Source organism: Microtus ochrogaster, unplaced genomic scaffold (genome assembly GCF_000317375.1).
Source record: "Microtus ochrogaster isolate Prairie Vole_2 unplaced genomic scaffold, MicOch1.0 UNK142, whole genome shotgun sequence".
Taxonomy (NCBI): Eukaryota; Metazoa; Chordata; class Mammalia; order Rodentia; family Cricetidae; genus Microtus; species Microtus ochrogaster.
In genome coordinates, this window is record NW_004949240.1 from 400,375 (window position 1) to 412,359 (window position 11,985).

The 11,985-nt window shown below is 42.8% G+C and overlaps 1 protein-coding gene and 1 pseudogene across 1 annotated transcript; both read left to right on the forward strand.

Moving 5' to 3' along the window:
• LOC101983335 overlaps positions 1-5,855 on the forward strand; it is a 15,497-nt pseudogene extending 9,642 nt beyond the window's left edge.
• Positions 5,856-5,987: 132 nt separating this feature from the next.
• LOC101983605 (C-type lectin domain family 2 member F-like) lies at positions 5,988-8,048 on the forward strand. Its single transcript, XM_026778424.1, has 3 exons — positions 5,988-6,200; positions 6,749-6,855; positions 7,811-8,048. The coding sequence occupies exons 1-3, from the start codon at positions 5,988-5,990 to the stop codon at positions 7,944-7,946; spliced, it is 456 nt and encodes a 151-aa protein (XP_026634225.1). The 3' UTR covers positions 7,947-8,048.
• The last annotated feature ends 3,937 nt before the right edge of the window (positions 8,049-11,985 follow it).

The following is an 11,985-nucleotide window of genomic DNA, read 5'->3' on the forward strand; positions in this document are numbered from 1 at the left end:
TGTTATATTTCTCATGCATTTCTATAAGGGCATTCTTTACATGCTGTTTAAGGGCATCAATCACTTTCATAAATCAATTTTTTCTACTTCTTCGTGATTAAGGTGTTCATTTCCTCCTGTTGTGAGGTCGCTGGTTTCTGGTGGTTTCTTGTTGCTTTTCAGATTCTTGGGTGAATTCTTGCATTGGTGCCTGCCCATCTCTTCCTCCAAATGCTCCCCTATGGATCTTCTTTTACAGGATCAGGTCTCCTTGCCTACTGATGTATCTTCCCAGTGATAGCTCTTCCCAGTGATGGCTCTCCTGTTGCCAAGATCAGATCTCCGTGCTGAATGATGGCTCTCCCCAATGCTGGCTCTCCTGGCACAGAGATTAGGTCTCCGTGCTGGTTGGGTAGCTCGAAAGCAAAGCACCTACCTTGCTTGGTGCAGGCAGGCTATTGAAACAAAGGAACTCCTACCTGCCTGGTTGCCCTGATGATTCGGACCCAGCGCCCAGACAGGCTGAACTGGGTGAATTTATGTGCCCAAACAGGGCAGGGGGAAAGAAGGGGGGAGGGTTCTGGATGTAAGCTGGGTGGGATAGGAAGAAAGAGGCAGTATTCAGCGAGTAGAGGCCCTGCAGAGAGCCCAAGAAGGATAGGGGGTTGAGGAATTAGGCTGTGTCTTTTTTCCTCTTCCCAGGAGTCATGAGATTAGGTAGTGTGATCTCTCTGAATTTGACCCTTCTTCAGAATCATTTTTGATTATTCTGGTTTCTTTTTAATTTTCATTAGTTTGATGCTATGATTTTTTTTCTGAAGACAATCTCACCCCAACCCTGTAAGTGAAACTGTGCTGCATATATAAACTTGTTCAGGAATTGTTGATATATGAGTAATATTGAGTGTTTTATTTTATTATGTAGCATTTACATTTATTGTTCTGTTTGGAATAAAACTTGTGAATCAGATAATGGAGTAAAAACTGTTGGGGATCTTCCCTGATGGAGGAAGGTCATTGTTTAATTAAATAAGAAACTGCTTGCCCTGATAGGTTAGAACATAGGTGGGTGGAGTAAACCGAACAGAATGCTGGGAGGAAGAGGAAGTGAGCTCAGAGACACCATGCTCCCCTCTCCTGGGCAGATGCGATAGCTCTGCTCTCTGAGGCACACGCGATGAAGCTTCGACCCAGGATGGACGTAGGCTAGAATCTTTCCTGGTAAGACTGATGTTATACAGATTATTAGAAATGGTTAAGAATTAGCCGATAAGAGGATAGATATAATGGGCCAAGCAGTGTTTAAATGAATACAATTTGTGTGTTGTTATTTCAGGGCATAAGCTAACCAGGTGGCCGGGGTGCTGGGGGTGCAGCCCCGCTGCTCCTAATACTACACTTCCCTGGACGGGCCCTCTCCATACTCTGCCCAAAGAAAGCCTGCCAAGCAGCGGCCCCACTTCTGAGGATATTTTAGTTCTGACCCATAGACTTCCTCATGTGGCTTGTCCTCTTTCCTGGACTACCCGGGTATGTTTTGCTCAGAATAAACCTGGATTTGTACTTTGGCCTGATATGGCTTAACGTATCAGCGGAGTTATTCACTACTGTTATAATTTTACTTATTAAAAAACCTGATTGATGAGAAAAGCAATGGAGAATGGTAATCTGTCTCTCTTTCCTGATCTAAATGGGCTTATGAATCTTTCTCAGCTCCTTCCTACTACTTCCAGTGTCTCTTTCTGTAGTAATAAGAGTGGCGGGGCTGCATCCCCAGCACCCTGGCCGCCTGGCTAGCTTATGCCCTGAAATAACAACACACAAATTGTATTCTTTTAAACCCTGCTTAGCCCATTTCTATCTAGCCTCTTCTCGGCTAACTCTCACACCTGGACTAGCCCATTTCTTATAATCTGTGTAGCCCATGAGGTGCCTTACCAGGGAGATTCTAGCCTACGTCCATCCTGGGTCGGAGCTTCATGGCCGGCTGGGCGAGGGGAGCATGGCGTCTCTCTGAGGCGTCTGCCCCCTAAAGGAGAGCTGTCGAGTCTGAGCTCACTTCCTCTACCTCCCAGCATTCTGTTCTGTTTACTCCTCCCACCTATGTTTTAACCTATGAGGCCAAGCAGTTTCTTTATTACTTAACCAATGACCTTCCTCCATCATCTTTCTTTATATCCTTGCTCCTTCAAGACTTCTACTACTAATTCTGGTTTTCTAGTTTCCTGCTGCACTTCTGATTCAATGTTAAACCTTATTTGCAATCTTGGAATGCCAGTGTGAACACTTATCTTGCAACAATTACGTGCCTTTATTTCTTTCCATTTTTTATTTTTAAAAATTTATGCATATGAGTGTTTTGCTTGCATAAATATCTGCATCACATGCATTCCTAGTGCCCACCAAAGTTAGGAAAGGGTGTCAGATTCCTGAAACTGGAATTCTAGATGGTTGTAAGCTACTATGTGGGCTCTGGACTCAAACCCAGGTCCTCTGCAAGGGAAAGTGTTCTTAACCCCTGAGCGAACTCTCCAGCCTTGTCACGATTTATTTATAATTTTAAATGTAGTTTTAATAATGAACTTTTTAAAGATTTATATGTTATGGGTTTTGATATTACTGTAAATGGTGTTGTCTTAGATATTAATTTCCATTTGACAGGAAAATGCAGCTAAATTCACCATGCTGACATTATGTCCTACAGTTTTTTAAACTCATTTTTTAACATCTAGTAGTCTTTTGTAGATTTGTTATAATTTTTATGCAGATAGAACCACGTCATCTGTGAAGAGAAACACTTCATCTGTTTTCAAGAAGTGTAAACCTTCTTTCTTTCTTTCTTTCTTTCTTTCTTTCTTTCTTTCTTCCTTTCTTTCTTTCTTCCTTTCTTCCTTTCTTCCTTTCTTTCTTCCTGAATCTTATCTTATGTATATGGCTGTGTTGTCTGCACTTTTGTGCATCACATGAGTGCCTAGTGCCTATAGAGGGGGATGAGTCCCTTGGAACTGGAGTTGGCACAGTTGTAAGCTACCTTGTGAGTACTGGGAATTGAACCTGTGTCCTCTGGAAGAGCAACGAGTGATCTTAACTCTTGAGGAATTCTCCTCCTCATGACCCTGTTTCTTTGCCCTGGCTGGACCTCCTGTGAAGTCATCCTGGAGTAGAGAGCAGACATCCTATTTCTGCTCTCGATTCCTGGGAAAGCATTCATAACTGCACCCTTGGGAGTGAAGCAGATTGTAGTGGGATTTATTGTTTTATTTTTAATTGATAACTTTTCTAGTGTTGAGGAAGTTCTTCTAATTCCTAATTTTGCATAATTTTGCTATTTATAGTAATATTTCTATTTTTCCTCTTTTCTTAGTATGTTAATCGGTGTAATTACAGTGAGTTCTCCCTAATGTTTTCATTACTCCTAACCAGAGCACTTTGTGGAGAGAAATCCAGCCGACTGTGTTGTTGTTTTTCATTGTGATCCTCACTCCTTTAGGTTCCTGCTCTTTCATGATTCACCCTCAGTTCAGTAACTAAAAGACCCCCGGGGAAGTTCTGTTTCTAGCATTTCTAGTCTTCTTTCCATCATGGCCATCCTTTATGGACCAGAGCCTTCTTTGAAAGGGGTTTGCAGCACTCTTTCAGATACTTGTAGGCAGTTGTAAAGTGGGTGTTTATCATGTTTCTTTTAGTTTCCTTAAGAAAATCTAGAAGTTAGCATTCTTATATTCATATTTTACAGATGAAAATCAACAAGCACAATGTCTCAGAAGTGTCTCCCCCAGGTCTTCTAGGTGTTACTGCTGCTGTTCACTGATCATCGTCATCACTGGAGCTGTGATTGCACTTCCTTTTTATTTGTTAGGTGAGTGACATCTCCAGATCCTGCAGCATTCTGTCCACATCCACACTGTCAGTTACACTTACTGAGCACTGTGAGCCAGGCACTGTGTGAAGGGCATGAGATAAAACACACTAAAAATTCCTGTTCTCTGGGAACTTAGGGTCTAGCAGGAAGATGCAGTGAAGGAACAGCACAGGCTGTGGTGTGCACAAGAGGCCAGGCTCAGCATCCCTGGGAAGATAACATTTAGTAACCTCTAGACAGAGATGCAGAAGACATATGTCTACTTGGAGGAACGATTTAATACAGAGGACAAGGAGAGAAAAACCAAGTAGGAGCCTAAAGGAAGCTGCTGCAGCTAGAGGCACTGAAGGCAGTAAAGGGTAATACGGTTGGGGAAGGTACAGAACATCTCATCCCAACCATGACTCGTGGTTTCCGTTAATGTCTTCTACCATGGTCTGAAAATACTAAATAGAATGTTCCAGAAATATGTGATTCCCAAGCTTTTCGTTTTAGACTGTTTTAAATAATGTGATAAAATCTTGTACAGTTTTCCTGCCATAGCTGGAATAAATGTTCCATGATACTGTTTTATAAAATCAACTTTGGGCAGTGGTTGTGCATGCCTTCAATTCCAGTACTCAGGAGGCAGAGGCAGGTGGATCTCTGTGAGTTCAAAATCAGCCTGTTCTCCAAGAGCTAGTTCCAGGACAGGTTCCAAAGCTACAGAGAAACCCTGTCTCGATAAACAAAATAAAATCAACTTTAACCGCGTCAGTGAATAATACACAAGTCTAAACATGGACAAAATTTGCCAGTAAGTCTTAGTCAGTGTAACCTATACTATTATGTATCTCTGCAAAGACTCAGATGAAAAGAAGTGGCTGTTGCCCTCAGTGCCTGTTGTGTTTGTCCCCATCATTAAAGCCTCTTGGTACTGAGTATTGGAACAGGGAACATCTACAGCAAATCTACCTCCACCAAAAATAAGTGCATTGGGGTCGTTTCTAGTATTTAATATTTCTTATCAAATCATTTATTTCTAGGCTCAGTAGCCCTTCAAAAGAGCCATGCAGTCATTTTTATGTGTTAAAGGAAGAAAAAGGCAAAGTTATGAAAAAATATTTGTTGTTTTTCTAAGCAGTTCTCTGAAAGCTTGCACATTCAGAGCTTACACACACACGCACACATACAATCACTTTGTTGTGATGGACTCACAAATTAACACATCACACTGCTATATTAGCATAGCCACTCAAACACTGGCTAAATCTCAAACCCTGTGAATCTCACTGAACTTCCACCCAATTAGAAAAGCCATTCTGAAGCCATGGAACACTCGTTATGGTTTTAGATTTTCACTATATTTACATCTTTATACACTTATTTGTCACAGTGAGAAAAAACATCAGCAATTCTGAAACTAGAAAAACAATGCTCTTTATAGCCCTACTCATGGCTTATGTGTCCTTACTGCATCATGTCCTCGTTCATCACCTTACCTCACTCTCCTTGTTCTCCTGTCTATGTGTTACACCATCTCCTCACTCACAGCTGTTCACACTGTGCATCCCAGGCTGGGACAAGCATATGAAGGAGTGCATGGGGTCTCTTTCTTGCTGAGCTTGTGTAACCTTATATAATATTATACTTTGTAGATTCCCCCACTTTTCTACAAGTTTCAATTTTTCCTTATGTCTAAATAACTTTCTGTTTTACACATGTACCACATTTTCATTATCTATTCATCAGTTGATGGGCTTCTTGGTCAGGTTCTTTTGTTATTATTGTACATGGGCAGCAATATACAAAGCGATGTGCAAGTCTCTGTGTTATGATGTGTGTTCTCTTATATATGCCCAGGAGTGGCATAGCTGAGTCACGAAAGGTCTGTTTGTAACTTTTAAAAGGAGCCTCCATACTGGATGTATCTGTTTATACTCCCACTAGCAATAAATTAGTGCCCCTATTTCTGCAGAGTTCTGCTGTGAGATTTCTTGATAATGTCATCCTGACAGCCTCTAATGAGCGCTAGCATACATTCATGTGGATTTAATGTATGTGTAGATGATAATAGGAAGGTCTTAATCAAAGTTTGGTATCAAAAAACCTATTTGACCATGCCATGTTTGTATATTGGTATTTGTCCATAGTTAAATCCAGAGAAATGAGGAGTTCTCTTTATTTTGTCATTACAAAAGCAGGAAAGACAGAACAGGTCTCAAGCAACAATACCTATGCTTCTTGCCCAAGAAAATGGATTGGATTTGGAAATAAATGTTTTTATTTTTCTGAAGACATGGAAAACTGGACATCCAGCCAGAACTACTGCATGGTACTAAGTGCCCAACTAGCTAAATTTGAGAACCAAGAGGAGCTGGTAAGAAATGATCAAAGTAGGCTTGTTGTTTGTTCTGCTGAATATTTTTTGCCTTGAGAAAGGGACCTTAAGGCTGCTGCTTGAGGAAGGATTCCACCCCAGGCATACAGGGGACAGGGGGGCACATATTAGTATGTGCCATTTGTGATAGTAACCCATCTGGCTTTCACCCTGAGATACTCCAAAGACATTCTCTCCTGTAGTCTACCTGCATGGCCAGACATACATTTGACTGAGAAACATGGTGGTCATGTAAGTCTTTGTCTGAGGTGGCGGGTGTTGTAAACTTAAGGAGACAACTGTTAATAACTGTAAATACAGGCTTAACAAGGGACTTTCACAGCCACAGAAGGAGGGGTTGTTGTTAGTGTACTGTGGATTATGGCTGTAAAATACATCTACTGAGAACTGAGGGTTATTTAGGCTCCAAAGTCAATGACCCTCAGTTCAAACCTGCTGCCATGCTGAGAGGAGGCTGTAGGCTGGAGACACTCAATGGTATATGATGTGGAGAGACACATATATTTGCTTTCCATGTTTTATGACAGAATTTCCTGAAGAGATACATGGGGCCATTTGACCACTGGATCGGCCTGCACAGAGAGTCATCAGAGCACCCTTGGATGTGGACAGACAACACTGAATATAACAACTTGTATGTTTTCAGACCTCTTTTCCTTCTTCTATGCTCATCTATTGTGATGTGTGTGAGTTGTGGCTATGAGAGAAAAAAAGGCTGAGTCATGTGAAGCCAATTATACTGTTATGCAAGAAAAATAAACTCTTGGGCTGGAGGTGTGGGAGCACTGGTTGTGTGTTAATGCAACAGGCAGCCCCAGTATCCACATCCTGGCAAATTTACATCTGTTAGAGTCACCTAGTGTTGTTTGACTCCAAATATTTACCCTGATGATGGCATCTGCGGTAGATGCTGTCTGCACTCAGCACTTGGAAATCTCTCCTTACTGATAACTGCCCTTGTGGGATGCAGACTGAACTGCTGATGGCCACTAAGGGGTTTTGAAACCCCCGGAAGCCACTGCAGAACTACTGGACAGGAGTTGTCAGACAGCTGTGTGCACAGCTGCTCCTGTCACAGAAGCAGAGAGTCCAGGGGCATTGGGAACCTTCTCTAAACTCTCATCATCAAAGAGCACCCAGGACAGCAGCTAGATATGAGCATAGCCATTCTGAACAGACCCATTTCTCTGGAACAGTGAATGTCCATCAGTAAAGACCTTTAGAATTTACTAAGTGCTTTTTCTCCCATTTTCATACATGTGAAAAGTACTTCAAGGTAGATTTGAAAACCCCCGTTGCAATGCTACCCATGGCTGAATGAAGTTCATGTGAACATGGCAGAGAGCAGCAGTCAAATGCTTTGTACACAGTACAGGGTCCAACATGGATGAGTGACAAAGGTGTGGTCACCAAATGGAACCCCAAGAATGGAAAAGTCACTGGGTGTAACAGCAGTGCTGGTTGTTCCTCATGGCCTCTGCCTTTCTGAGATTCATGCTATAAACAAGCAGTGGACATAAGTGAGATATCATTGCTGGGGGAATGCAGTGGCCGACTCTGCAGAAATTTTCTTTGTTTTTTTGTTTTAGGACTCTCACCCGAGGAGATGGAAACCATGCCTACCTGGGTGGCAGAGGGATCAGCAGTGGCAGGGACTACATACCTAGGAGGTGGATTTGTAGCAAACCTAACAGCTCTGCTTTGCAGTATCCAGGAGTCTCATAGCTTGTGTAGAGACTGTGCCAAAGTGATCATGAGAGATCTGTGATGGAGGAAGGTCATGGGTTAATTAATAAAGAAACTGCTTGGCCCTGATAGGTTAGAACATAGGTGGGTGGAATAAACAGAACAGAATGCTGGGAGGAAGAGGAAGTGAGGTAAGACGCCTCAGACAGAAGCCATTTTCTCTCCTCTCTGGGGCAGACGCTGTGAAGCTCCGACCCAGGATGGACGTAGGCTAGAATCTTCCTGGTAAGCGCACCTTGGGGTGCTACACACATTAATAGAAATGGGCCAAGCAGTGTTTATATGAATACAGTTTGTGTGTCATTATTTTGGGGCATAAGCTAGGCAGGTAGCCGGGAGCTGGGTGGCAGGAATGCAGCCCGCAGCTCCCTCTACAGATCTGTAGCATGTTATCTACAGTTACAGCTTCATTTCTTTATTTTAAATAATTATCAAAATCAATTCCCAATTTGTGGTGACATTAAAGATAAAAATTATCATTGACCACTATACTTATTGGTACTTGGGAGACTATGGGTGGTTCTAAATTAAATAAGTGTTTTCGTATGGGTTGACACTCATAACTTAAACCTAAATTACAATCACATCAGTATTAGTGACAACCACTTTTATAACCAGACATGAAAATTTTTTCATTAACTCTTCTTTTGAATGCCTGGTACATTAAAAAAAAATGAAGGGAGGAGCCAGGCAGTGGTGGCACATGACTTTAATCCCAGAACTGGGAGGCAGAAGCATGCAGATCTCTGTGAGTTTGAGGCCAGCATGATTTACAGACCAAGTGCCAGGATAGGCTCCAAAGCTACACAGAGAAACCCTGTCTCACCCTCCCTGCAAATAAACAAACAAACAAAAAATGAGGGGAGGACAGGATTGAGTCAAGATGGGTAAAACACATGGCTCCTGCAGGAGACTAGAAGGGGAGCCACAGGAGCGGAGTCTCTCCCTCACTCTCTCCCCAGTGCCCTGGGTATCCTGCAGCAGGCTGCATCACAGGTCTGCAATCACCAAGGAGGAGCCTCAGACATGGATTCCACAGTTGCTGCAACCCAAGGCAGAGCTGGAGTGAGGCGCTGCTGTTAGAAAGTCGGGGAAGAGTGGCAGAGAGAATGGCTCTATCTCCAGTAAATGTGTCCTGGCACATCTGTAACTTCTGTTATTAGAACCTTTTAAAAAATACTTTGAGATTGATTCAAGATGTAGGGTGGCTTGTAGGGTGGGTTTTCGTTGTTGTTGTTTTTGTTGTCCACCTGGAGCCACCACTGCTGTGCAGCTGCCCTCAGCCTGCAGGTGTGATGGCCATACCTAAAGTGCTTTCACTGAGGGCACAGAGATGTGCAGAGACCTGGAGCTCCAGTGGATTCTGTCCCCAGATAACCTGCCCAGCCAAAAGAACTTTTTGTCTCTGGTCAACAAGAGCATATCCCAGACTGGTGCTAGTGGTAGTATACGATCACCCTGGCTCTGAGCAACATCAGTATGTCCGTGATGGAGACCTGTTCGTTTTTTGGGTTGGGCCTCAAAAAACGTAGCACTGGCAGCATGGTAAACAGCAGCCTGAATCTCTCACAGGCTCTGCACTTTAGTACACCTCATAACTACCCTGTTTCTGAGGAATGCCGGAATGTCCAAGGAGAGTAGTGTATTTTCTGGTTTGGGCCATCTCAAAAGACTTCCATGGTGTGTGCTGCCCCACATGCCATGTTGCTGTACATGGTGCGTGCCACAGCTGGGGCTGTGCTAGTACTGTCTACCTCTACAGCTGTGTGGAGGCCCCAAAATGTGAGCCTGTTTCCACCTTGTCTGATGGTTAGAGAATTGTAGGTTGTTCAAAGTAGCTGACAAGCATATTTACATGTTCCAACTCAGGATGTGATTACTTAATTGTTTTGACATTAAGATAGCCCATACAAGTAGGTCCATTCAATCCTGACAGGTGGTCAGGATATGCAAATGTTCTTCTGCTCCTTCTTTTATAACTATGAGGTCACCTGGGCAGTCGCTGTCTTCAGGATTCATGGTCTAAGGCAGCTTCACTGCTTAAACAACAAAATGGAAATGAGTTGATGTCTCAAAGTGTTAAAGGAATGAACTGTTTGAGTTGTTCTTTCTATCAAGTATACAAAGTTTTTTGTTACATTCTCTCTCCACCTCCCTATCCCCATTTGTATTGGGTATAAAAACTTATGGAAAAATAAATGTTGGTTATTTCAGTATTCACTGAAATACCCTCCTGTACTTTTCTATGGCTTCTGTATTATTATTTTTCATGTGTCTTCATAGTCTTATATTTCTAACCCCCATGCTGCTACCCTGGCAAGAGGTATTTTTGTCGAGGCTGGACCATGACAAATCCGTGTTGATACCCATGGACCATGCTGTTTCTGGAGACCATATGGGTGTTCTTGGTCTGTGCACGGCTATGTTGATGTTAGTGGTCTGTGCTGTCCCCTGAGGCCATGTTAGTGTCTGTAGTCTGAGATACTGCTGGGGGCCATGTGGATACCATGACTCCTGTTACCACCAGGGCCCTTGGACTACTGTGGTCTGTGCTACCATTGGAAGCCATGCTGATGTTCATTGCTTGGGCCATGGTCTGTACTGCCTCTTCAAGTCATGTTGACATCCCTTGCCCACGATGCCACCAGAGGCCATGCAATATTATCTCATTTAGGAAAATAGCATTTTTCAGAGTTCTGTTCTTAGTTCATTTAGCATCCCTTCTTTTTTTCAATCCACTTTATTTCAGATAAACAGCATGACACTTCCTAAAATAAATGATTACTTCCTCCTATTGAAATTAGTTTGTAACTAGCATTTTTAATTATCTTATAAACAGTACAAATTAATCCCAGAGATTGGAGGAGAAAGATCACTGACCCAAATCTTCATGATCAAATTAATCAAAGCATGCTTTTTTTTATTTGTGTACATGGGGTGTCTCCCCCTAAGGTGAGGATTGAGTGGTAAGTATAGGTGGTGAGGGAGACAAGATTTTTATGAAGCTCAATGGTGGGGGGAGTTGTTGGAGGCCACTTGTTTGTTTCCTGACTGCCCAGACCTGAAATAATCACACAGAAACTATTATTACAGCACTGCTTGGCCTATTAGCTCATGCTTTTTATTGGCAAGCTCTTATATCTTAAATGAACCCATTTCTAGCTGGGCAGTGGTGGCACACATCTTTAATCCCAGCACTCAGGAGACAGAGACAGGTGGATCTCTGCGTGTTCAAGGCCAGCCTGTTTACAAGAGCTAGTTCCAGGACAGCTTCCAAAGCTGCATAGAAACCCTTTCTCAAAAAACAAAAACAAACAAAAAAATGAACCCATTTTTATTAATCTGTGTATTGCCCCGTGGCTATGGCCTACCAGTAAGGTTCTGTCCAGTATGCAGCATCTGTCTCCATGTACTCTCTCCTCTATCTGCTTGGAATTTCTGCCTTGTCCTATTCAGCGCTGCAATAGGTCCAAAGCAGCTTCTTTATTAACCAATGGTATCACAGCATACAAGGGAGTTTCCCACATCAAGGGAGTTACCAAATGGTGAACTTGACAGACAAAAGTGGTGAGGTTACAGGAGCAGAACATAAGCTTACGTATTAGTGCTACACAGGTTCCTTAAACAAAAACATGGTTGCAAAGTAGGCATATTGAGGTAGTCATGAGCAACAGGGAGTCAAAAGGTAGCAAAAATATGTAGCAAGACTAATAAAAACTGAGAGACAGACATTGTGGTTCAACCTGAAGATACGAAAAGCAAAGCAGCCAGTAACTGGCTCTTTCCTCTACCTCAGACTGAAATGGCAATCCCGCTTCCAGGAATCCTCAGAATGAGACAGAGCTGAGACCTGTCTTCTCCTGTTTATATTCCTCTCTAGTGCTGGGATTAAAGGTTTGTACCACCACCGCCTGGCCTCTATGGCTGACTAGTGCAGCTACTGGGATGGAAGGTGTGTGCCCCCACTGCCTTGTCTGTATGGCTGAACAGTGTGGCTGCTTTACTCTCTGATCTTCAG

What these genes read in the sequence shown, in the direction of transcription:
- LOC101983605 (XM_026778424.1), top strand. Translation starts at nt 5,988, where the DNA reads ATGAGGAGTTCTCTTTATTTTGTCATTACAAAAGCAGGAAAGACAGAA. An exon ending in TTGAGAACCAAGAGGAGCTG is followed by an intron (nt 6,201 to 6,748) that starts GTAAGAAATGAT and finishes GTTTTATGACAG; the next exon opens with AATTTCCTGAAGAGATACAT. An exon ending in AACACTGAATATAACAACTT is followed by an intron (nt 6,856 to 7,810) that starts GTATGTTTTCAG and finishes TTTTTGTTTTAG; the next exon opens with GACTCTCACCCGAGGAGATG.